General features: G+C 45.9%; 1 protein-coding gene across 7 annotated transcripts in view; it reads right to left on the reverse strand.

Annotated features, from left to right (window-relative positions):
• Positions 1-26738, reverse strand: part of SH3PXD2A (SH3 and PX domains 2A) — a 234666-nt gene that overhangs the window by 155381 nt on the left and 52547 nt on the right. For 6 of the 7 annotated variants that reach the window (XR_001467193.4, XR_001467191.4, XR_001467192.4 and 3 more), the window contains exon 3: positions 11942-12017. Coding sequence is in view for 4 of the 7 variants with exons in the window: in XM_004942262.5 (XP_004942319.1) it covers positions 11942-12017 (76 nt within the window). In the remaining 3 variants the exon portion in view is untranslated. Of the gene's footprint in view, positions 1-7341; positions 7542-11941; positions 12018-26738 lie in introns of those variants that run through there. The other variant, XM_025152005.3, reaches the window with a different exon arrangement.

Raw genomic sequence — 26738 nt, forward strand, 5'->3', positions numbered from 1 at the left:
CCAAGCGCTGCGTGGGCTCCAGCTGTCCCTGTGCTCCCAGCACTGCCCCACACACAGCAGGGAAATTGTCCCGGGGTCTTCATGGGAGCAGCATCGCCACACACCCAACGTGCACGCACGGAATGAACCCAAATCGACTGTTTTTCCACTTGGGTGAGAGAAAATTAAAACCTCGCAAAAGTCGCTTTGCTTCAGAAGGAAAGCAAATTGGCTTTGCTTAGCTTAACACCACCTTAGCCTCCTTATCAGTTTGATTACATTCTTAAGTCCTTTCAATACCTGGTGTCATATAATCTGGCAGCCCCAGCGATGGGCTTTATACAGAAAAAACACAGAGAAAGGCTTTTCCAAAGCATTCACACCCGCTGTAACCACTCCTGCTGAAGTCAACAGTAAATCCAACGATACTGCTGGGAGCAGAGGGTCAAGGCTGAGCAGGCTTGGCGGTACAGAAACTTATGGGTGGGATTTGCGATCTCTTCAAAAATTATTACTAATAACAAAGTATATTAAAAATAAAGAGCTAAGCCGTGACCCTGAAAATATTTACATATCTGCCTACCTTGCAACTTGACAGTAATTATGGGGGAGCTGATTTCTCGAATGTAAGCTAGGAGTAAGGATTCAGATGGCTGTGGAAAGCCTTAGCTCACAGAGGGAGTCAGCTACAGTGATGATGATGAAGGTGCTCGAGTTCTGCAGGACTGCTGTCGCACACACAAAACAACACTCCTTAGGTGCACCAGGATGTTCATAAACACACAGTCACACCAGCACCAAACATGAGGCAAGACTTCTCGGGCTGAGACGGTGCTGGATATCTGGAGAAAAAGCACTAAATCCATTCATTTCTCATTGACCACAGCAGAACTTGGATCAGAAAATGAGGGCTAGTTAAGAAACACTAGCAAAAAATATGTATTTTATTATAGCTGTGCAGATCTGACTACGTGACACAAATTAATCTAACTTCAAAGGATAAAACACTGTAATGACAAAGCATTGCACTGACTACAACCATTTCCAGGCTATGATGCAAGTATGACTGGAATAATATTGTGGGTACAGGATTACTCTAGTTCCGTATTAATGCCAAAAGGAAGAAGGATGTGACTATTTTCTCTTCCTGACAAATCATCCTAAGACACTGCTGAACCAGATATGCTTGCAGCTTAAAATGAAATAAGTAAAAAAGTTTAACTTTTATTACTAAGTTTAAGGATGCATTAATGAGAATGTAAAACTAAATCTTACTTAAATCTCTGCATTGTTCATGAAATAAACCCTTAGATTTAGCAGTTGCTTTGGAACAGACAATGAAAAGAGTTAGAAAAGGTCATTTCCACTGTTATTTGTTGCCATGCAGTTTCACCCTCAGGTTCCTGCACAATACTGCACTCTTCACAGCAAACATTTCAGGGGAAAATTCTTTAGTTGCATAAAGGCTACAACTGTTCCCACTACACTAAAGCCATAAAACTATTTCAATTGAACCAAAACTTGATAACAGCTTAATGGCATAGAGCAATATTTGGAGTAAATTGAAGCTGATCATATCATTCTAAAGTTCTTTTCCAAGTTAAAAGGCTCTTATTTACAGTCTTTACTTACACCCAAAAGACTCTGACATATTTTAACTAACCCGCCTTCCTTGTCTTCTTAACCTTGGTCCCTTTCCAAGAAAAGAGATGTCATCTGGCCACAGATGGGGTCTGATTTCCAGCAGCAGAATTAACCCACAACACAAAATCCCTTGTGTTTATTCACTGAATGGTGGTGCATATCCTGAGAAGTGAGATTAGCCAATATTTCCATGGTTAAACAGGCTGGGGGAACAGCCTTGAAGTACCTCTGTTACCACATCAACCACTTACATGGAACAAATCTCTAAATCCTATTTTACATCTTCTGGCGTCAGACACCACCATAAAGCAGCATATGCCAAGGCCCACTGATGGGTCAGTGTCACCATTACTGCTGCTCACTCAGTCTCCTTATATACAGGTCACCCCTGGGGTATCTGCTGGCAGGGATATCTCAGCTGCTTGGTTTCATGCAAAAAAGACCACTGAGTGGGAAGAAACCCAGGCAGGTTGTTCAAGCAAGCTCCAGAAGGGCAGCAGCGCATCCCCAGCTGTGGGATGCTTCAGTGAAATGGGGTGCCAAGCAGGGCAGTATCAGGCTAGGAAGCTTCTTGGCTTTACATCTACTGTCTACCTGCTGGTGGCTCTCCCGTCCCCTGTCACCATGTAACAGACCCAGTAGCAAGGAGCCCCTTCTCCCAGCCCCTAGGAGGAGGTGGCTAGGGCATTGTGCAAAAGTAAATATTTATGTAGCTGGGGCCTTCCTTCCCCTGTCCTTTATTTTCTCCCCCTTCTTAAAGTGCCACAGATCAGCTGTTTTCATAATTGTGCAGGAAATGAGTTTCCCCGCTGGCTGGCAGCTTAACACCCTCGCACACTGAGGCTGCACCACTGCTGTCTGCTACCACATCCACCCAGGATCTGCAGGGGATGGCTTCAGACAGAAGGGAGATTGGACAGAGCCAGGGAAGCAGACACAGAGCAGCACAACGACTCAGCAATCCTTGTGGTACTGAGGAACCCCATCATCTGGTCCGTGGGTCAGCCTAGGATCCCGGGAGACCTGATGCTCTGTTTATGCCACTTGTGAATAAACATCCACAACAGAATAGCACAGCTTCCTGCCTGTATGCCACTCAGGAAATTCAGGCGTGTTTCAAGCTTGCAACTCAGTGGACAGACTCTTGTCCACTGGAGAGGTTGCTAAACAGCTTATTATCTATAGGTGACTTCTTCTCCCAAGAGGAAATCTGCTGAACACAATTTGGTATTTTCTGTGTTTGCTAGAAATGTTCTTCCTTCTGCTCTCAGTATCTTGAAAGCTAATGACTTAAATAGATCAGTGATGATGACACTGCCTGGTGGAACAGGTAGCAAATGCCTTTTCCTTGTACTCTGCTCCAATGGTTTTACTGCTTACCTGAGAGCTCTTCTGCATTCAGTGGGAAGAATGACATTCAATTGCATCCCTCACTCTGACAATGCCCATAGCGAAGAAGTGAAGTCTGCCTGCCAGCCCCAGCGCCTGCCATAAGAACGCATTGGGTGTCAAACCAGATTGCCAATGTGTTGCTTATTCCGGGTCAGCCCTGTGCCACTTGCAGCCCTGAATATGAGAAGGAACCTGAAAGTCTGAACTTGACGATGGTTAGGGATGTAAAATCAGCAGGAATGTAATTTTCTGCTCTTTATTTAGAGGCGGCAAAACCCTGATAGAAAATGACGTGGTGAAAGTGCTTAACTTCAGACCCAAGGAAATCTGAGAGCAAACATTAATTACCTCCATCCCGAGCACAAGCCTGGGGCCTGCATTAGCACCTCTGTGAATGGGAGAAGCTCAAGAGGATTAAGTTTCCCACTCTCAAGACTCACTTTCTTTTCCTCACCTACCTACCCCTGGTTTCCTCTTTCTAATTCTCATGTTATTTCCCTCTCTCTGCTTCAGTTTTCCCTTTAAACAGGACTACAATCCTGAAAAAGTTGCAGGTGGGTAGAGACTGCAATGGGTTATTTCATTATAATGGAAGCAGATTCAGTATGGCATGTCCCAGCCTACAGTAATCTCCTCACTCTGCTCCTAAATATAAAGATCCCCTTATGAGTGAGAACAAACATACTCACAAGAGCCTGAAAATACCCACATTGTAGAGCAGGAAGGTCTGCAAACATACCATATTTAAGGACATCAGCACCCAAAAAGCTTAATGAATAGTGAAAATAGAGTAGCAGAAATCACTTGCGATCAAACAGCAAATTCCCAGGTTCATTGTTCCCAAATCCTCAGGAAAAAAATAATCACAGCCTATTTTAAGCACATGAGTACATAAATAAATCAGTTGGCCCAGCCTAAGGACAGAGTGAGATGAAAACAGATGCAGAGGTCTGGACTATTACTTAGCCTGTGAACCTCAGCTGGGCTCTGCTCCCCTATATTGCCCAGGCAGCTTAACTCTGCATACGAGAGACAAGATGTGGCAGAAGAGAAACATCCAGAGGGAATCTCTATTGCCTGTGGGACTGTAAAGGCAGCCTGACTCCTGGATTAAAAAGCACTCTCATTATATGGGTCATTTGTTGATGGATTGTAGGAAAAGTCAGATTTCAACCTAAAGATGAAGACAAGCAAACCCTTATATAAAGCCACCTTCTCTCCAGCCTGTGGGTTGAATGCAGAATGCTCTCAGACTTGCTACGTACCACCCACTTTAGATTACAGGCTCACAGAGTTATTTTTAAAAAGTAATTATAGCCGTAGAGGGCACACTCATCTGGAACGGCTGCCCGAGGAAACGGCGAGCCCAGTGCAGCTCAAACTGCTTTAAAAGTCTATAATCGTGTTTATTTATTGCCTTTAAAAACAAGAATCAAAATCCAACTAATTTCTGAGTAAAAATGTTTGTTTATTTCCCCAAGGAATGCAGGCGGCTATACTGCACTGAAATGCTGCCCTGGTTGCAGGCAGCTATACTGCACTAACAACCTTTTTGGTCGAGCACTGAGCATTAGAAACAATTCCCATTAGCTCTGGCTTCAAGCAAATCCAAACCAAAATCTTTTCCATTCTTTGTCTGCCCTTGGAACTGTGGCTTGGTAATTACAAAGCTCATCAGGAGACTCAGATGGTCTAACAGAGGCACACCATGTTCTGCATATGCTGATCTCTGCCCAGAGGTGGTTTCAGTGTAAGCTCTTAATGTGCGAGGGAGAAGAAAAGTATTCTATAGGGTTTTGCTACTCCAGAATGGGCATTGCTCTTCATTTCATTTGCTGCCTTGCAGATTTTGGATCTCTACACCGAGAAAGGACTTGGGAAAGACTGACAGAGACAGAAGAGAACCAGGTACTCACACGAGATCATCAGTACTTCCCTGCTAAATTTTGGGTAGGCAAGAAACCAAACCCAGACCTTCAGCCATCTTGCATGCTAGGTTCTGCTCAGTGGAGGCTGAACCCACAGAGACCTCGGGTGGAACAGTACTTGCAACAGATGCCTGCAGCAAGCAACAGGGTCAGTGCCCAGCTTTATTAAAACAACAAGTCAACGATAAAAGGCACTTAGAACAACCCCACTCATACACTCCACCATCTTTTTCCTTCCTTTTGTAACAAACTCAGGTCTCTGGCTCAAGCCCTATTAATGCCCAAAGACCTCCAGGACCTCCGTGAGACCTGACAATGCCTTTGAAACAGACTCAGTATGCAAAGCCCAAGGCCCTCCCTGCACCCAGTTATGTGGGGCTCATTACAACTCCGGCAGCTCCTTCCTCTGAGCAGTGAGTGTTTTAAAAGCTGGCGGTTGTTGGTGGCTGGCTTCTTTTTGCAGGTTCTTCAATAGGAAGCAGCCTGAGGGCATCCTATGACCTCATGCTTGACAGGGGTAAAGACTTAAACCCTAAAAATAGCCCCACAGAATCTGAAGAATATAATCCTCCTGCCTGTCCCCCTCCAAACCATCAATCCTCCCACTGCTCGGCTCAGGAACAGCCGCTTCCTCCCGGCAGTCCTTGTTTTCCCTTCAAGCTCGGAGCCGACAGGAAATCCATTCTCCTCTTGTAAGAGACAGGAGATGAATTTTCCGCAATAGCTCTCCTAGCAAAGCAGAAAATAGAAAGAAACAATAGAAACTGCTTTCTCAAACAATAGGAGCTTCTGAAGAGCAGCTCGCCAGAAGCACAGCATCACCCATTTATCTGCCAGTCCTAAATAAGCCTGAGTGGAAAACGGCCAAGGACCTGTTAGCTATCTTGGCCCAAATATAAGGTCATTTTAAAGCTGGAGGCGTCCTCCCCTTTCAAAGAACAGGAATGAAAACTGACAAAATCTATATTAAAAGGAAATTATATTGCACTATGGCATGGCTCCCACAGAGCTCAAGCCCCCAGCATCCTGCGCTTTGGGCCCATTCTCTAGCAGCTCCTCTGGGGTGGACTGCAGTGCTGACTAACTGCAGGTGGGTGGAAAAGAATGGAGTGGTGAGGGCCCCCTTTCTCCACCCAACCTTTTCTCTCCCCACCTCACAGCCTGTGAGCCCCAGTTCCATATCCCTTGCGCAGGTTGCAAGGTGCCAGATCCACGCAGCAAGCATGCGGAGAGGGAACCAGGATCTTCGCAGATGAGCAGTGAACCTGCTCTTGTAGTGCAGATCTTTTCTGGGGGAATGCTTGCTGCCTCATGTTCAAGAAACCACGGCAGAATATCTCCTTAGCTTGCATTTTGCAGGTTACTTGTCATTTGTATTACTCTTGTATTACGCAGCAAGACAGACATCTGAGACGTGTCTGTGTGTGCCCATCAGACCTGCAGAGACTACACCCGCACACAAAAGGAACTCTGTATAGGATGATTTGCTTTGTATTTTAATCTAAAAAGTCAGATATAATTGCATTCAAGACAACTTTATCTGACTTCTTTTTTTCTTTTTTTTAACCTATGTTTCTTTTTGACAGGCTCTGAAGTGCTGCAACTCTGATCCTTCACAAGTGGGTCAGGGATTGAAAATGATGCTAAAGTGAAGTTAAAATAACCTACTAATACCTTGCTGCCCAGGCCCAGAGAGCTGCAGGGATGGATAACTGAAAGCGAGAAACAAGCCTGAAATTAAATAAACATCTTTCTGCTCATGAAATCACAGAATCATTAAGTTTGGAAAAGTCTAATAAGATTATCCTGTCCAAATCCCACTAAGAATTAGGACATTTCCTTTTAAATGCCCACCCACCAATAACTACTCCAATGGAGAAAGGAGCCGGCAAGAGGAACATCTCTGCTTCATAAGTCCCTCCTCAGCTGGTGCATCCCTCAAATCGTCATGTGTTGTGCCTGCCGTGCAGTGGGGAGCGAAGTAGAGCCGCCCTACACGCACAAACCACCGCTGAAATTCAGCCTCTTCGACAAAATTACACACGGCCACATCCACATTTTGCTGATCCTGGCCTCGATTTGCACAGGTGGAACAGGAATCACAGGATCCCAAGGTGACCACAGACCTGGTTATGGGCTGAGCCCAACCGTTCTGCTGCAGCACAGAACAACCTCCGACCAAATCTCTGAACAAATGCTGCTTCTCTGCAGCCTGGGGAAAAACGAAAGGAGCCGAGTTGGAATGCACACAACCGAGAGGAAAACAACCAATGAAAACCTGTCGTCAACCTGCTCCAGCCTCTGTCCTCACTTCTTCTTCCCCAAGGAAAAGACAGCATTTATAAGGGAGGAAACAAAGCACAGCACCAAACCGAGACAGAGAAGCAGACATAGCCACCTGGGATGCAGTTCATCGGCAGCAGCTCTACCCTCTCTGCTGTGGCCGTGAGCAGCAGGGACGGGGGTGAGGATGGTCCCGGCCGGCGTTTGCTGAAGGTTACTCCCCAGCCTCCTGCATTGTGCAAAACGGGGAGGCTCCCGCTGCGCTCCCCAGCTGGCCCAGCTGCCTGGGCGGTGCTGCCATTGCCTCCTGCGCCCGCGGCCGCCGCGCCCGTCCTGACGCACGCATGCACGCAGGTGGGGCTGCGGCCGCCCTCAGATGGGGCTCATGCCTGCAGCGTCTGCTTGGTGCTGGGGAGCTGAGCAGCAGAGCCCATTCTGACCCACCTGGTTGGCTTTGCCTGGCAGCTCCTTCATCTTCAACCCACGTGCCCCCCAGGGAAGTGCATCAGGCTGTGGTGGGGCCAGCAACATTTCATCCACCACAACGGCACTGAGCTCTGCCAGGAGCGCGCACCCCAAAAAGGCTCCTTTCTACTTTCAGAAAGTCTGAGTGGGAAACAAGGAAAGTGAGAAGGAGCCTTTCTGAGAGGCCCCCCAGTGCTGGAGGCAGGGACTGGGCTGGTCTCTGCAGCTGCCAGGCTGACCTGGTAGGGCTCCCCACAACATCAGGGAGAGGCCCTGGCTTCCCAGCGCTAAGGAAAATCAGGCAAATAGAGCAGTCCGTCTCCCTTTTCAGGCAGCAGAGAAGCTGCTGGAAGGAATTTCCAACAAAGCCTATGCAGAAACCCCAGAACTTTTATAATGGCTCAAGTCCTGTTTGAAGTCTAGGCTCAAACCACACTGCTACATGGGCACAAAGCATCAGGAGCCCACCCTTGTCTGTGCACAGACCTCCACAGCATGGAGCCCAAGCCTCCCTCCTTTCCTCCCTCCCTTGCAGGGATCAGCAGCCCAGTAGCCAGCACGAGGGGATGGTTTCCTGCTGTGCAGTGTGTTTTCCCCAAGGCCACACTTTGGAAGACACCATGGAACAAGAGAAGCTGACATCGCTCAAGCTTCAGCTTTGTCTCCAGACAACTCTTCTGTTTAGTGCCAAGAGAAATGAAAAACAATGCAAGCCATGCAGTCTCAGGGTCAGCCATTGCAAAACTGTTAATCTTGGGGCTGCATTGCTCAGACTCTGTCATTTATATTTGCCATATATTTGTATTTGCCAGAAGCACAACAGAGCAGTTTTTTCCTTTCAGTTGAATTTCTTTTATTACCTCAAGATCCCTGAAATATGGGTGCACAAACCAACAACCTCTTCTCTCTGCTGATGCAGATAGAGAAGACACAGAGGGAGCAAAGTTTCACATCCACAGTCCAAGGACCACTCCTCGGATTTGCGGCAGAAGAGGTGATGGAGAAATCAGAGCCTTTCAGATGGGCTCAACCAACAGTCCCACTGTTACAGTCAAACAGCACTTTTCATCTCTGCCTTCTTACAAACTATCTTCAGTCTAGAAAGAGTTTCTACATCCAATTTATTCTAATTCTTTCACAACCTCCTTCTGCCTTCCCTAACAAAAATCTCATACCACTACCTTAAAAACTAAGTCACGCTCTCTGGGCATTCCAGAAAAATTTTCCCTTACTCCTTCAATGAAGGTTTTTTCAACAGTAAAAAAAAAAAAAAAGAAAGAAAAAACTTATAAGAAGATAAAATGGGAAAAGGATAGGAAAAAGTCTAAGTTCTTCCTCCTCATTATGATAAAAAAAGAATTAAAAAAAATAAATCAGGGTAGCAAAGAGAGCCTCCAAAACTAAATCAAAACTTCAGGATAATCCAGGGAACATCTTTTTCAGGACTACCTATCAGCATATATTTGATTATTTCCTTGCTCATCTCCATGGCTATGAAGCTGCAGTCTTTATTTGTGGAGGAAAGAAGGAAAGTATTTGAAGAAAGAAATTGATAGAAATAAGATATACAAAAGGTGTCTAAAGGAAAGGAAAATTGTCCTTTTCCTTCTTTTGGACCCAGTATGGACTCTCTCCTTTGAGGGCAAGGCTCTGTAGTCTGCTACACTTTTCTTGTTCTTACGGGTAAAAGGCTTCCAGCAGAGTTAAATAATAAGGCTTGATTGCCTCAACAGGAAGACACCTTGCCTAGTAATTTGCAGCAATATAACCACAGCAAAACAACAGTAGTGAATGCAAAGGGGGCTATCAACTGTGTGTAAAGCAAAAATCACAGCCAAAATGTAACAGGTCACCAAAGTAGTGACCATCTGCAAGAGCTCCATCACATCCAAGTGAAGATGAAAACACACTGGCTCCATGTTCTTCTGCCTTCCACTGCAGGATGTGGTTTGGGTATTGCCACCACCTGACTTCTACATACAGACCATGTCTGCACAGGCTGCTATGGCTCCACTGCACTACTATGACTTGTCAGCCAGTCCCACACGCACCTTCTCCTTTGGCAAAGCGACCTGGTCCTTCATTCTCCAAGCTCAGATCACGTCTTTATTTCAAGAGATCATCATGGCAACACTGACAAGCAGGAGCGCTGATACCCAGTAGCCACTGTGTCAGTGTCAGCTTTCTACAACAGACCTGATGGGAGTAAGCCATCAAAGCCCGCAAGCTGCACAGGCGAGCTGAGGGCACTCAGCACCTGGCAAGCAGTCACTACAGCTTGGCTGAATCAAGCCGGTAATAAGCAAGCATGATCATAACATCTTCATAAAAGTAGGATTTAAGTGCAAACATCTGCCTTGCTGTTTTTTAATTAAGACAGTTTACATCTATTCCTTTCAGTGATCTACAGCTCTGGCAGCAGAGATGCCACGCATATTCTAATTAAGGCAGCTAGTTTATTTAACAGTTTGACATTGCTTTACATTAGCTGAGTCACCTTGTTGCTGGATAAAGCAGCAAACGCTTTTCAGCAGTTCAACAAGAAAAAGGCAGAGGTTCTATATCAAAAGAAGAACGTGTATCACAGATATTTTAAATTGAATACAGCTGAAGTCTATTCTACTCCAGCAGCTCCTCTCTTTGGGACACTAAGTCAACCCAAATGTTTCCTAGATATAACTCTTCCTCTCAAGGACACACATCTCCCTCATGTTCTTGGAAGGTGGGAAGGGTGGGAAGTGTTATAACAGACATATGGGACGTATCTCATTCTCCGCAAAAATCACCCACCCATATATCAGGACATACATCACTAAGAACTGCACGCAGACTGAGCATCTGTGTCCTGGATTCAGCCAGCATTTTTCTAGGACAAAGTAAAAGAAATCGGCCAGTGACGGTCAGTGCAGAAGGAAACACTGTTACCCACAGACAGAGATTTTCCTTCAGCACCTCACCTAAAGTCATTTGCACATCTATACGGTGCTTTTCACGGATCTCAAACTGATTTGCAGCAAGAAAGGCAGGCAGACAGTACCCATTCTCAGTGTACAGGGATTTCACAAAGTGGTTCGCTATGAGTTTGTTGGTGGCTCAACTGGAAATAGAGGCTGATCTTGGACTCCTTTCATTCCATGTTAGAAATAAAGGGCAACACCACCTCCCCCTGGCTGCATAGGGTCTGGATGCAGTACAGAGAGCTGTAGAGAGCAAATCCTGATCCCTGGGGCTGTCTTCTCGAAGGCCCATGGAGGCTGCCAGGCTGCCCTACTGTGGCTTTGATGCTTGCGTCACATATTTGCAGTGCTGGCTTACAGTTCCCTGCTTCCCTGCTAGCTCTGGAGCTGTGCTCCACCACACATCAGCAGCAGATTCTCTGCCTGAAACAGTGTCACAGACCACAGCATGCTCCCAGAGAGGGCTAAGCTCTCCCATCACAGCTTCTTTTTTGGGGGAAGAGCTGGGATCTCCTTTTTATAGTTAAAGGCAGAGCGGACCTTTTAACAGGCTGAAATTATCTATTTATCCTAACACTCAGTGCAGTGAGCCAGACTTTAAGCCAACAGCTAGAATCGTGCAGTCAAACAATAGAGAGCTGGCCTGAGTCTGAATTTCCAAGAGCACGCTGCGGTCTGGCTCATCGCCACCATGCCAGCGCTGCCATCACTGCTGGAAGTGTGCGCTTCCCCTGAGGAGAGGGCATCTATCATGTCCAGTCCCTCTCTGAAAGCTGTCAGAGAGACAGTGGCTCAGGTCAAAGAGATATTTATTTATTTTTAGCCAGTATTGCAGTAATCCTCTTTGCATTTAGTCTTCTCACAGTTTTCTTTATATCTCAGTGGCAACTCTAACTTTTCATCCTTTATTATACAGTAAGAGTGTATGCAGAGCAGTGACACACAGAAATGAAGACAACGGTATCTTTGGTTTCCAATGGCCTTCCTGTTTCAGGCTGTGTAGTTGTAGTCCGTGGGTACAGTCCCACAGAAGCCACTACAACCCTTTGTGCAAGAGGGCATGAGCCAGCCTGAACCTGAACAGCTGATATATAAGACCCCTTGGGAGCCCTAAAGACCATGCCAATTATTTAGGAGGAAGAGGAGGCCTGGTATCACAGGGCAGCATTACAAGCTCCAAGGGAAAAGGTATTTGTAAGACCAGTCACAAAAAGTACTAAAGACCAAGGCTGGGGAATTGCAAGTCCCAAATGCTCTTATTCGTCTTTCTTAGCGTCTCTGCCATAACATTACCTGGAAGAAAAGGGATGATTCTTTGCTTGGGGTCTTTCTGGCCTCCTTCAATGGGGAACTTGTCCAGAAGCTGCATCTGCAAAGGAAACAGAACAAACGTCTTAGGGGGAAGGTACAGACTGGCTGCTTAGGGACAGAGGATTTCTTGGTCTGTGTGTGGTTTGAAAGGATTAGCAAAGCAAAGCAACTGCAGGAATCCCTCAGCCTAGTTGCAGGAGAGTATGTACATAAAAAGGTACGATACAGTACCCTCCAAGAAAGGGAGGGCAAGTTTCTGGCAGCGCACAGGAGCTGGGATGGGGCCCAGGCAGACATCTGAGCCTGGCCTTGCCGTGCTTCTAAAATTAGGCTCTCATCCTTCATTACAAACACACGCCTCGTCTCTAATCCCCAGTCTGCCCAGGTTGGTGGAGACAGTTTTTTACCTGTCCCCGTGACAGACCACCCGCTTGGCTAAAAATGCTGCTCAGGCAACAAGGATTAAAGGCTTTTTAATAAAACACCCTGTCTGTCTTCTTGCTGGTAAGGCACTGCCCACTGCCCTGGTCCATTCAGAGCATTCCAGCTTTCCCACGGAGAAACAGATTGGTGTCAAGCACCCTTGAACACATGGTTATGGACCACCCAAGCCAGCATTTCACCCAGCTCAGTTTGGCCCCGCCAGCTCCCAAACACCGTCTACCACAACCACTTGCTTCTAACACACCCCTAAGGGCCTACTGAGCACAGAGCCCTGTTGCCTGAGCACAGACTAGAGGCAACCACCCTCTAGTCTGAGGAGCTCAAAGAAGCATTGATGGCCATGGCCAACTTACACAGTGGAGAGACCACCCCACCTGTGCCTAGGCAAGCAGTATGCTGATGCCATGTTCCTAAATGACCCTCATGATCTTTGTTTGAGGACCCTTCATTCGACATTTAACTGAAGCAGCATTACGTGTCCAGCAGCGAGGGTCTGCGAGTTAAACAACCGTTTTGCTCAACAGATTTCCTTTAAAAAAAATTTTTTTTGCTAACATAGGAAAAAAAAACCCACATTTTTTTTTTACTGTTTTTGTTTTAAGCACACAGAACCCTTCTTCTCTTCCACCGCACACAACATCTCCACCATTTTCACCATATGGTGCAGCAAACCAGAGATCAAGAGGAAACTCAGGAGTAGAAGGAACATCTGTGCAGGAGAAAAAGTTAAAAGGTCCCACATGTTTCCCCATCAGGGAATCAGCCTGGTAAATAAATAGACCGTAGCTTTGCGGATTGTTAGCTCACTCACTTTTCTGCCTACGGAGACATGATTTTTATTGAAAATGGGAAATTTTATTTTCTTGTAGATGGAGCTCCGGGTGTCTGAGGTCAGGAGTTCTCTTCAAAGAGAAGAAAAGGGAGGGGGGAAATCCCCACTGACTGACTTGAAGCTTCACCGCTCCTGCACTTTTAGCCAGGAAGGCCATTCTCGCTTTACTACACAGAGACTGATTCAAGCTGGAACCGATACAGTCAAATTCCCATGGTTATTCTTGGAGTTAGATTAGCTTGGCTCATACAAGCCTTGTTAACCACATCAAGAGAGTCGCAACGTGTATAACTTCGCGCTATTTATCTAAAGGGCGGATATCAGCAAAATAGATACAATAAACTACAGCTGCTAGAGTCTGGATAAACCTTCGTAGACTTCCTTGCCCCAGCTCTTGCTTCCACTGGGAAGGTGTGGATGGCAGAGAGCTGAGAGTGCCAGAGGTGCTCAGGAGGTCACCAGTACAAATCACAGGGACACAGCCTGTCCCAAAGGTAAAGTCCTCTGGAAGCATGGCAGATTTCTTATCTTCTTTCATTTATGAGACAGTGTCCTGGTGGGCAACACACACGTTTGTGCGAAACCGAAGACAAGGAGTGAAGCTGCACGGTTGGGTACCCGTGGAGGAGAGTGACAGTTCCTTTCCAGGTTTCTGACCCCAGACAACACATGCTGCTGGCTTGTCGCTCCTGGACCAGTCAGCTGGGTCAGGCATTTGCAACACCCCATCAAGAGTGATAGGCTTGTGCTGGACATCTGGGCAGGAGGGTCAGGATTAAACTATCTAGCATGACATGGGGAACTTAACTGAGATCCTTCAAAGGATCTGAGCAAGGACATCACAGCAGTCCAGCAATTATGTACCTGTCTCTATCCCCAGCGATTATCAATGCCTATAAATCATTCCAAACATGTCTATGTCTGTATAAACAAGTAATAATGACAAGGAAAACTTGCAACACAGACTGGAAGGTAATGGATGCCCAACAGTTCTGCAATGCAGGAAACCCTTCAGGATGCCAAATCCCAACAAAAAGCTGAAGAAGCATGGGGCCTTCTTCAGCACTTCCCTGCACATATTTCACGACCAGTGCAAGATCTAAAATTCTGGAAAAGCAGGATTCTGTGCCCTTTCACCCTTGGCAAGGGTGCAAAGCAGAAGAAAACAAAGAGATGAGTTTAGGGGGAAAAAATCAGCAACGGGCCTGAATGAAACACCCCAAATCATAGAATCATTTGAGTTGAAAGGGACCCTTAAAAGTCATCTAGTCCAACTCCCCTGCAATTAACGTGACTGAGCCATAGAAACTCCTCCTGATAGTCACAGGACTTTCCCTATCTAGATGACTAACAGCCAAAGACCAATAAACAGACTTTCAATTCACTTAGTTTGATGCCTGCAGAGCATCTGAAAGTTGAAAACTCTTCGTGACAAATGGTTTCCCATGAAAGGAAATTATTATTATTATTGCAAATATACATATGATTAATTAAAAAAAAAACATATTCTTCACTTAATCATAGAATTGTTTGAGTTGGAAGGGACCCTTAAAGGCCATCTGGTCCAACTCCCCTGCAGTGAACATGGACACCTACAGCTCCATCAGGTGCTCAGAGCCCCATCCAGGCTGACCTTGGGTGTCTACAGGGCTGAGCGTTCACCACCATTCTGGGCAGTCTGTGCCAGTGCCTCACCACCCTTATTGGAAAACACTTCTTCCTTATATCTGGTCTAAAGCTCCCTCGCTTAACGTTCCAGACACAGGCAATCTCCATAGAACGTCACTTGCATGTTTGATACACAACATTTAACTTAGGATACAGGATTCACTGTATAAGAAAGTCACCCTGTCCCTCAGACTAAAACCAACCCACAGTGAAAGGAAGAAGGGCAGTCTGGATGTGGAGGCTTCCCAAAGGATGCAGTTAGGGCTGTAGCTGGCTTCAGGCAGACAAGAAAACACAAGTGGGCAATGCATTTTCAGCAAACCTGTGTGAGCTTATACTCAGTCTGCTTACAAGTATTAGTACACAAACTCTACCATGAGGGAGCCTCCAATTGTATGATCAATGTGATGAGCAGAAAGAAATCTGTTAGCACATCCCTGTGTCACGGGGTGGGGGATCCGTTTGGAAACAGGGAGGGTATATGGAAAGCGGGAAATGAGCTTTCCACCCATTCAGGCAGCATGTCTGGAGTCAGGCTGAACAAACACACCCCATTCCTGCTTCTGGCACAACAGATGTGTGTCCACAAATAATTCATCACCAAAACCATGTCCCCAGGCTTTCTGTCCCCAAATTACTCTGAGTTTGCCAACAGCTTTCCTAAGTTAGTTCTCTACTGAGTCCCGCCTTGTGCTTTGGGCAGCTTTGTTCTTGCTTCTGCTCTAAACTGTTAATAGATCATCTGTAAAGCTTATGGTCCAGATTATTACTTTCTTACAGTAAATGATAATGCAATTAACGATGTTAAAAATCAAGGGAATCACCTCTGTGAGTTGCTACTCATTATAATGAGAGCACTGTCCTAACACACTCCTTACTACCTGCACAGAACTGTGAAATCATTTGACTTGCAAGAATGGACGAGGAAAGGGATTTCAGTGATTTCAACTCGCATAAGACCTGGCCTTTTTGTGTAAGTCCCAGTGCCTGGAAGTCAGCAATTGTTTGAGAATCATTGTTCATTGTAAAAAAAAAAACAAAAAAACAAAACCAAAACCAATTAGCTTTTACACTATCAAGCATAAATTTGCAAACATCATCCAAATTCATCCTTAAAAGCCCAGAAACTGAAAGAGAGCAAACACATTCTCCACACTTTTTGATATAAACGCAGGTTGCACTGGAAGCTGCCTCACAGATTTTATTTGTATGGGACATGAGAGAGATGCAGCCAGTGTCCTAACTCACAGCTAAGCTGTTCAGCTCTTCTGTCTCAGATCACTTCTGCCAAAGAAGGTGAATACGCAGTGAAGAAAGAGATGCTTCTGCCAACAAGGACTTTATTTGGCCCAGCAGTCACCAGCTGATGGCATCCGTGATCACCTCCCATCAGTTCCCCTGTGAAAATTAGATTCAGCTCCCTGTCTGCCTCATGATGGTACCACCTGATTAGAAATCTAACGAAGAAAAACAAACACCCTTTGAGATGCTAAAAGTAAGATCTCTGAGGATGAGAAGCCAAGCAACTTCCTGACAATTATTTACTTACTGCCTGTTATTTACCTTGATTAAACTTTCACAAAACAACATTTCCTTCCCTTTTAGATACAAGGACTAAAAGCATCTGAGTCTAAGGGGTGATGTCTCTTCTACAAGAGATCTCGTTTTCACTCTGCTGTAAGCCAGCCAGCGTGGGGGACATGAAAATATCAACTGCTTAATGGCCTGATCCTGCAACATTTGCCAGTGGGACCTTTGATCCTGATTTGATTATGAGGTTTTGGAAGTGTGTGACTAAATCCATCTCCCTGAAGGTAATCCATTAGGACAGTTACCTGATCTCCATACATGCCATACTCTATGGACTCAAGCTGGGGTTTCCTGCTGGGCTGTTAATTCTTCCCCTTCCTTCCCCGCAGCAGTTTTAACTCTCCTTCAGTTAAAAGTGGAATTCTCCACACATCTTAACATGAGCAAATTGGGACACCCACATAATCTCTTATCAGAATGCATATCTTGCTGATTCCTTTCAAGCGGATGTAGGATTGCCTTGTGCACTGATAAAATCAAAGTCCTCCAGGGGGTCAGTGCTGCAATCACAGGAGATTTATTTTAACACAGGGAGACCCCGAGAACGACTTTCATCTGAACCCATTACTTTGGCAAATGAAACAACATCCAGAGCTGCAAACACATGTAGAACTCCAACCTTTTGCAGGAGATGTAGGGCCTCTCTCTCCACAGTGTCTAATTTACTTTTGTCCCACCCAGAGAAATTGCCAGCTGATGACAAGCAAACCATGACCATGAGACTGAGAACAGCACACTTCTGGCAAGGCAGCCCAAAAACCCCATTGAGTTTACCACCTTACTCACAGTCACTTGAGTGGTCCCAAGATTATAACTCTTCCTACACTTCACGTGAAGAGGCGTATCAGCTTCCCACCTGTGAAGCGTTCACTAGAAAATGTGTTTTTCATTAAAAATCAAGCAAGCCAGCAATAGCTTTGACTTTGCCACTGTTTGACTTGAAAGATAAAGCCCATGAGGACAGGTAGGCACCAGGCACCTGGGGTGAGCTGTCAGGGATCTCTTCTCATGTGGCTTATCTGAGCTCAGTTAAAGTCCCAAGAAAGAAGGAAGAGCAGAGAAGAGGAGGCATTGGTACAGGAATGACATAGTGTGCACCCTTCTGTTAGAAGGCTACAAAAGAAACTGGGGAAAAAAGCAATGCCACTACCAGGGATGTACAACTGGAGGTAATTAAATTCACACCCTCACCCAGATGGAACTGGGGCATCTGCAAACCAAAAAAGCTTGGAAGAAACTGATGTAGATAACAAAAGTTTGGATGAGAAGAGAGGGTAAGATATCACAGTATAATAAGTTACCAGTTAAGCCCAGAGAAGAAATTTCCTTTCCTTCTGAAGTTTGAAATCCAGCCACATTGCTTGATGACCAATGGTTACAACACCACCAGCTACATTTTGAGTTATATATGATGTGATCTGTAAGAAGGGGAAAAGCTGGAACCAGGTCGAATCCTGCCATCTGCCAGAGTTTTCTCGCAGATAAAACTCTCTGTGGTTCTGTCACTGCTTTTTCAGCTATAAAATATGAGACAGATCTCAGGAAAGTAACAGGAGATTTAATCAAGAGCCATCAAACACTAAGCCTTGTTTTGCAGAGAAGTCAGAGGTCCCATCTAAAGGAATTGTATTCATTCAAAATCAGCAAGATAAAAGTAAATGAAAAGATAATTATCAGTGGTTTTCAGTCACATTTATTCTCCCACTTACGGGCTTGTCCAGCTGTACCATATTCCAAATTCTGGTTAAGCAGAGCAACCAAGGGCATCTTTGACTTAAGGAAGATGGTTAGCAACCAGTTCCAGCAAATGGATCTCAACCTATTAGGTAACATTGGCATTTTAAGGATCTCTAGCTCTGTCTGCAGGTGAAAACAAGAAGGAATGAGGACAATACGTGAGCCAGGCGCCCCAGATTCACCTTCTATCTGCCTATTCAGAGAAGATCATTTCTTCAACGTTCTGATTTCGGGACAGCTTTTCTGCTAAGGTTCATCAGTGGAGCATCCATAACATAAGTAGGAAGACCAGATTTACCCAGCTCAGGATGTATCTGCTGAGATCAACAACAGAAGAACGCGCATGATGGATAATAGAACTGCTACCTTGGGGACAGGTTTTCTCTAGGGTACAGCTCTTGGAGGGTTTCCCCTGGATGTGGGTCACACAGAACTTTTTCTTCATCCTCCTTTGCTTCACCTTCTCACAGGAACAACACATGAAACGGCACAGCCCATCTGCTAGCCACTCTCATGTATAACTGATATCTTATGCAGCAGAAGGAGGTGAAACTCCATCTCTTCTAAAAGCAGTAACCAGCTCCATAATGCAGCTGGAATAATTGCATCAGGCAGCCAGTGACGCTGTCTCTCTCCTGGTGTTACATGATGCCACAGCGTGCGAGAGAAGCACATTAATTCGGTCCCTGAGAAGCAGCAGCAACTGGCTTTCCTTTTATTTTGAAAGCAAAAAGGGAAAAATTAAAGCAAAAGCCATGCAGATAACCAGCTGGCATGCCTGACAATTACAGCATTATAGGACATGTTCTGCATTAAATATAGTGCAATCCGTGAGAAAGTCAAACAAAAGCAGGAAAATGCATACAAAATAAAAAGAACAGACATTTAAAGCATGGTGTAATCCCCAAAGGGAAAATGCCTCTCTCAGGTCTGAAAATTTCCACCAGAAATCTTGGAAATCTTACAAGCCCTTCAGTATCCAACTAAAACAGCCAGGGAGGACGCAGAGAGTGGGGGCATTTCCCCAACATAATCCATCAAAAGACAGAACGCCGTTTCCCAGCTGAGACGTTTGGTACTTTTCTTAAAGAAAGCCTTCTCTAAGGGCTTCACGAAACGAGCCCAGCGTTTGTGGCTAACACAGACTGGCAAAACATTCGGAGGTGCTGGTTTGGGATGACAGAGGCTCTTGGTGCATCTCTAAAGAGCTTCTCAGAAAGCCCCCAGTGTCCCTTCACAGAGCAGCTATTGATACATCCTGCCAGAAGCATTTTGTTTCCCCAGTGCTAAATTAGTCTGGCCTCATCTGACTTAACTGCACTGGAAGATGCTTAGACAAAGGCTACTTCATACTTTTCCATCATCCGTGGTGGTTCTATGTCCCCTGGTTACTCCGCTATCCACAGCGCATTTGCCCCAGTGACATCCCTTAAAAGTAAGGCCATACCATAATGCCTGTTTTATAAGGAGAAAAGAAGAGATGAATGCTGCAGTTATATGGCACAGCAAGGTCACATGGAGATGTCAGACACATGCTGATGCCGTGCCTCTGCAGGTCAGTTAGCTGAGCTTCTGAGGAAAGCTCCTAACTTTAGGAGCGGGTGCAAACATTTTGCCTGTTTTCAGGCACTGGCACATCCAGAGATAGCCCACGTATTCAGGCTGCACCATCCGGACGTGTCCTAAAAGACACACTGAAGGTCACAGCAAAAATCCAGAGTGGAGAGAGGAGCTGAGCATGGCTGTAGGGCACCTTCCTGACCTCCTGTTCAAGAGTGATGCAGATCTGCAGCGCAGGTGGCAACATCCAAGAGAGGAGCACCAAATAGCTGAGCTCACACTGGTTTCACCACAGGGCTGGAGAATCACATCCACAGCAGACAGCAGTGCCCTGCTCTACCCTTATTGCTCTCTCATTAAGATGTAAGAGCTGATGTCACCCGTGTTTTAAGATAAGACTGCTCATCCAGACAGACCCATTTACACAAATCGATTTTGTTGCAACCAGCTCAAAGCCTCTGAAACCCATTTATATGCCGGATCGTAGCTGATTTGTGCAACACAGAGTCCATCCTCAGTGAAATTGCAGCTCTCATGCAGCAGTGACCATCATTTTGATTAAATCTGCTTAAAACAACCCCTTGCTTCATTCTGTAGAATTTCGTGACCAGTAAGACTGCTCCCCTGCTTACACTACCATGAGAGTGATGAGACCTTAGCTCCAAACGTATGAAATTTAATCCCTCTGTTTTCATAATCTACATCTTCTCTACAGCCTGTTAGCTCTGCTTGATATATTGTCTCTCGGAAACCACAAGTAACTTTAATATTGAAAACAGAAACAATAGCTCTGAACACAATGGCACATTTCACTTTAGAAGCTCCATCTGAAATGGTATCTAGTCATCTCCATAGGACGCTGCTCGTAGCTCTGGAGAGACCGACTACACGGCTCAGTACAACAGGGAAACAGTGCCAAACAAAACATAACGGCAGGTTTTAACTACACGCTGCGAGGAGGCTCCTTTGTCTTCTTTCTCCCTACCTCCAAACCTCGAGATGTTTTGCCTGCGGATTCGGTTCCAAGCACATGTGTCTCCTGCCTTTGGGCTAATTTAGAAAGGAGTACAGACAATGAACCCCATCGCCCAAGCTGTGCATGTAACAGATATCCTGCTCTGGGCCTCGGGGAGGTAAGCAAGCAGCCAGTAGGACAGGCGTTCCAAACAGCTCAGACCCAGCTTAAAGGCTTTGCATTCCCAGCCCCACTGTGTGCCCTTGCCAAGCTGCCTGGTACCAGAAAGGACAGATTCCAAGCCAGGGTCACTCCCTTGGGCTTGCAATAGAGGGAGGATTTATGATCTGGAATATAAAGAACAAACCTAGGTTTGCAAAAGTCTGTTACTCTTACCAGTATCTATCACGCTGGCATCTCACAGATGTGCTTTTATCCACACATCTACCTCTCCTGGTGAAGTCCACAGGCAACATCTCACAAAGCTGCTTTTAAAGACACCTCCTGTCCTCAGCATAAGTACATAGGATGGGTGCCTTGGCCGGGCACCCAAGCCCACATGAGCTCCCCTTTCAGGAGCTACCCACAAGGCTCAGTGCAGCTATTGGTCTGTTTTAAAAATATAGGGATTTGGGTGATGCCTGAGCCCTTACAGCCCGTGCCCAGACACAGGAGCCCAGGGGACGCACACAGCCACTGGGATGTCTCAAAGGACCTTGAAAACAGCCCAGGTTGTGTCACAAGGCTGCATGGTGGGAGTGACACCCCATCCTACAGGACTACCCCATCCTAGCTTCCAAAGAAGGGAGGCCAAGACCAAAACCTTATTTTTTAAGTACAAATCTGCTTTAGGAACTAGATCAGTTTAATTGAGAATGAAAGCAAAACCTGGAAAAGTAGTTAGGCTGGCCTACCACCACCAGGTTGCTGGGAGCAGGATGGGCACTGACTTTACAGGCCCCTATGTTACACTGTGAATGCTCATTTGTTACTCCAGCATCTTTCATTCAGATAACAATCGCTCAGCTCCAACATGCTGCTTGTACACCAGATGGTACTCTGTGTATTAAGCCAACTAATCACATGCAAAATTTGGCAGAGTATTAAAAGCATCGATGGAGGTCTTTGACAATGTTGTTTTTTGTTGTTGTTGTTTTGGGGTCTTTTTAAAATCTCAGTAGCTTTTAAGTGGCACGGGCACATTGTCAAGAAATGATGTTGGGGCTGTGACTTCTCCAAACTTACAGATGACAAAACCGCTGCAAGTTGTGAGGGACAAAGAGCACATGGAGGCCAATGTCTGCATTCTGGAGAAGAGGGGCTCCTTCCAGCCCTGTCCTCACAGCAGGAGGCTTTCAGTCTAGTTCCCTGGTGGTAGCTGGGAGATGGCCACGCTGCTATCTGCCATTAACATCAGAACTGCTGTTGCCTACATGATAGGCCTGCCATCCCTGACTGCCAAACTTGAGTTTTCTCCAGACTATCTGGCCCTGCATGCAGTCTTCTGCAGGGTAGGCGAAGGATACACATTCATTAGGTGATACAAGTGTGCCTGGGTGACAGAAGGGTACTGGGGAGAACAAGCTGCAGAGAAAGGGCAACCACAACTCACCCCACCCAACTGCCCTTTCCCAAAATTTTATGAGAGACTTTCAAGAGAAGGAGGAGACCTATAGGCTGCTTTGGTGGCCAGGATGATGCCCATCAAGGCAGGACCAGTGAGGAAGCAAGCGTCTCTGCTTGTCTATGCTTTGAGACCAGCTTTAGAAGCTGGATGGGACAGACAGGCAGGACAGACAAGTGTTACAGTCATCTTGCATTGACCTTGATGGGCACTGTGCGAGCACCTAGGGATATTTCTCATCTTTCCCAGGGGTTTTCATGGCACTTTTCTGTCTTCCTCCCCACCACACAAAGCCACAATAAGGAGACATGGGAAGAACATCTCGACTGTGGAAATATCCCCATGGATGTGTTGGAAGGCCTATGTCTGGCTACTAGCCTGCAGGTACCACTGCCCCTGGGCTGGGGCAGGGAATTAACATTTCACAGACCTCCCACCAAAACTGCTCAATAACACTTTGTCAAAGCAAGCACCCAGGAACGTGGTAAGTTGCATCAACAAAATTCACCACTCAGGACCACATCCAGGTCAAACTGGACAATGGCAGGGTGGTATCCAGAACCAGCTGCTGGTCTGGGGAGCCCCCCTGGCTCCAACAGGCTCTGTATGGTGATGTATCTGAATTTCAGCAGCCTGATTTGAGGCTTAGAAAAACTTCTAAACGAAGTTCCTTGTTATCTTCAGTGTATTTTAGATCAGCCTTTAGCACCAAAGCATCAGATCAGGGTGCAGCTTGTCTAAGGAACTGCATCTTCAGCCATCTGCAGAACCTAACCCTAAAACTCCAATTAAGAAAAAAAATCCCAAAAAAAGAAGTGAAGTGAGGAGGAGGTGGGAAGAGCAACACCAACTGCTACCTACCAGAATGCAAGCAAGTTTGAAAATTAAGTTCCATGCATAGATCCTGCTGAGGACAATGCTGAGGACAAGGCGCACTACTGCAGAGCAGAGATTAGCCACTTTTCCACCATAAAGCAATACATCAGCCTCAGCAACTTACAGCTCCTGCTGACCTCCATGATCAGACAGGGAGAGAAAAGGGTATGGAAGGGCAGCAGCTGCACACCTGTGGCCAGCACTGTAAGCAAACACGCTCAGTTGCTCTTTGCCAGCAACCCAGATGCAAAGTTATCTCACTTAATTAGGTCTTCCTTTGGGGGAGGGGGACAACTTTGGCTTAAATAACTGAACAAATAAAAAATAAATTACATAGCAGGCAGGCACACACGTATAGGCACAAATAACCTATTTTGTTAAGCCAGGTGCAGACGATTGTTCCCAACCCTCCATCTGGGGCTGATGTACATTTCTCCATGAGGTCAGATGCAGAAGAACCTCGTGCTGGCCACAAATGGAGAAAAACCTAAGAACGGCTCAAGAAAAACAGAAACTAAGCTTAGAAGAAAATTTGCTTCTCTAACAGGTGTGGAGATGTGACTCTGTGTGGTTCCACACATGGGCTCTCAAAACAGACTGAATCCCCCACTGCAGATCTAACATGGTTAAGAAGGCTTTGAAATCTCACACCTGCTTTGAACCTTGCAGATTAGTATCAATGTGGAGAAGGATTTGAACTCAGAGGAAGATGCTCATATTTCGAAGGCAAGCACTAGCAGGTAAAGGGGCAAGCAAAGGGGTTGTTCTCCGTTACAGGCAGCAACAGCAGCCTGGGCAGGCAATGCCCTTGCCTGGATGTGGGACTGAACAGGATTAATCAGTGAAAATACAACAGAGGCTTCAAAAGGAAAACAAATTTCCCTTACTAGCCATATTGAGGCATGCAACAAGGCAAACTGCCAGAATACTGGTTCTCTTGCCTTCCTGTCAAAAACTGAGCTGAAGAATATGATTCAAGCATCAAGGCTTTCAATGGCAGACAGGCTGTCACTGTAATGCATCCCATCTACTTAAAAGCATCTCTCAGATGTCAAAGAAGAAGGTGGAAAAAGAACTCCAGACTTATCCTGAGTCTGAATGTGTCCCTGGAGGCCTTGCTTCCACATTTGATCCACACTGCGAAAACCTAACATCAGATCAGAATATGGAGAAAGGAGGTAAAACTAATAGTAGGAAAATACACTGATGAGTGGCTATAGGGCTGTCCAGGAGACATGCAGATGCTTTATGTGCCTGCAAACAGGTAAGGGAAGAAAAAAAAAAGAGAAACTACTCAGAAATGCAGCAGGAAGAGCTGAGATGCATTTCTTGATTTCAGCACAATAATTAAGGATTTATAGGTTGCAGAAGTACCACTTTCCATGCTCAGCCTCTCATGCCAGGGCAGTTCATTTTGCCATGATATGAGCAGATTTTCACATATAACCAAATTCCTCTCCTAGGGCAGCCTCTCTTTCATAACCTTTTGAACTGGGCAGTCTCCAGGAACTGTTATTGTTTCATTGACTGTAGTGAGCACACAGGATATCATGCAGGCAGTAAATAAAGTGACTTATTCTTGAAGAATATTGCATGCCTGCAAATGGACATGGAGCAAGAAAACTGCTGTTACAGTATTTCTGATGTCCAAAAAGATGAGTCTCACAAGATGAGAATTGGGTCCTTGGACCAGAACCCAGTGCCAGGACTGAATGTAAGACTTCACATGAGAACAAAATGATCAATCTGAGCTTTCACCGTGGCCACAACCATGGCTGCAACTGAGCACCTGGTGGTTGTGAGTGAATTTATCCTCTTAAAATTCAAAAGAGATTAGAGCTCTTATAGAAGGAGCAATCCAAGACCCAAGTCTCTAAAACCCAGCTTTTCCCACTTCAGTCAGGACAGGAGAAAAAAAAAAAAAAGACAGCGTTTTCCCTTGCACTGCTTTAATCTTTCTAAGAAAAGACAGAAGGGCAACACACCTAACATGTAATTACACTACGAATTATGGTTTGCACGAGGTGTAGAAGCACTAGAGACAGTTGTTAAAATTGCATCCCCACAGAGAAAAAGCTGCAGTGCGTGTGGGCTGCAGCACGAGGAAGGCGAGCACGCAGCCCTTCCTGTACGATGATGCTCTGGCTGCTGTTCTCTCCAGGGCAGGAGCACAGCGAGCATCCAGCACACGTGGCTCAGCCCTGAAGTCTCACTCCAGTTGTCCCCATCTCCCTTCCCTTCTTCAATAAAACAGTGAGCCATACAGTGCCTTCATCTCAGAGAGTTCATGAGCTCATCTAATGATGCTGTACAAAGCGATTATTTCAGTTTGTATTCATCAGGGCTTGAAGCTTCTCATGCATTTTTCAGCCCAGACACCAAAGAGACCTATGTCTGCTTGGAGCTGGTTTGTGCTCCTGAAATACAAATAAATACAGGTCACCACGAGGGAAGGAAAGAGTTAGTTTTCCACCCTAAAGACCAACTTACTTGAGAGCCTGACGTATCTGAAATCAATTTTTAAAAACATACTTAAAGGGCTATGGAGGGACTTGGTAATGATGTGGAAAATTCACAGCTCCTACCATTAAGACATGGGCAGGGGGAACCTGAAGTATGAATCAAAAATAATGTAGCTGTCTGCAGAAATTAGCAGCACCTATTTAAACCCACACCCATCTCCCTCCTCAAATAATCACCCCACGAGTGGAAGCAGTTTATGGAGCCCTTTGGAAAACGTTCCTCACAGCCTGCCCAAAATAAAACACATCACAGCCCAGCAAATACTTCACCAGGGTGCTGCTCTCTCCTCCCCCATCCCACGCCTCCCATTTGTTGCTAATTAAATGAATCAGCAGGTGCTTGAACCACAAGCTCAGCACAGTGGCAGTAATGAAACCCCCCTGGAATGTCTTCTTGGAGAGCAGCATCCTTCCAGGGACTGAGCTGGGAGAAGAAAGATGAGATGATGGCAAGGGATGGGTCGAGCTTTGGCTGCGAGCTCAGCTATCAGTGTGCTTTCGAAGGATAGGTTGCTACAGCTAGCAGCATTCTGGAGACGATGTTGGCTCTTCTCTGCTTTGCAAGCCACCTTTCCCCACAGTCCTGCTGTAACACACATGCTCTGCTGCGGTGCTGGCCAAACCCCAGCCTCTTTTCTCTCACACTTTAGACCCGGGGTGGGTACATCTCAAGCTTTAGGACTTATCCTCACACTGTGATTCCCAGCTCACTGCTCGTTCAATTAACCCCTTGATTAATAGAGCTGCTCCAGCCTGTATGGAACACCCCATACTTAGCCTCTACATAAATGACTGAAACTTCTCATACACGTTTAGATCTTCATAGAGTCATAGAATGGCTTAGGTCAGAAGGGACCTCAAGGATCATCAAGATCCAACCCCCCCCCTGCCACAGGCTGGGCCAACAACCTCCAGGTTGGTATTCATCCAACCCGGTCTTGAACACCTCCAGAGATGGAGCATCCACAGCC

This window comes from Gallus gallus, chromosome 6 (genome assembly GCF_016699485.2).
Source record: "Gallus gallus isolate bGalGal1 chromosome 6, bGalGal1.mat.broiler.GRCg7b, whole genome shotgun sequence".
Taxonomy (NCBI): domain Eukaryota; kingdom Metazoa; phylum Chordata; class Aves; order Galliformes; family Phasianidae; genus Gallus; species Gallus gallus.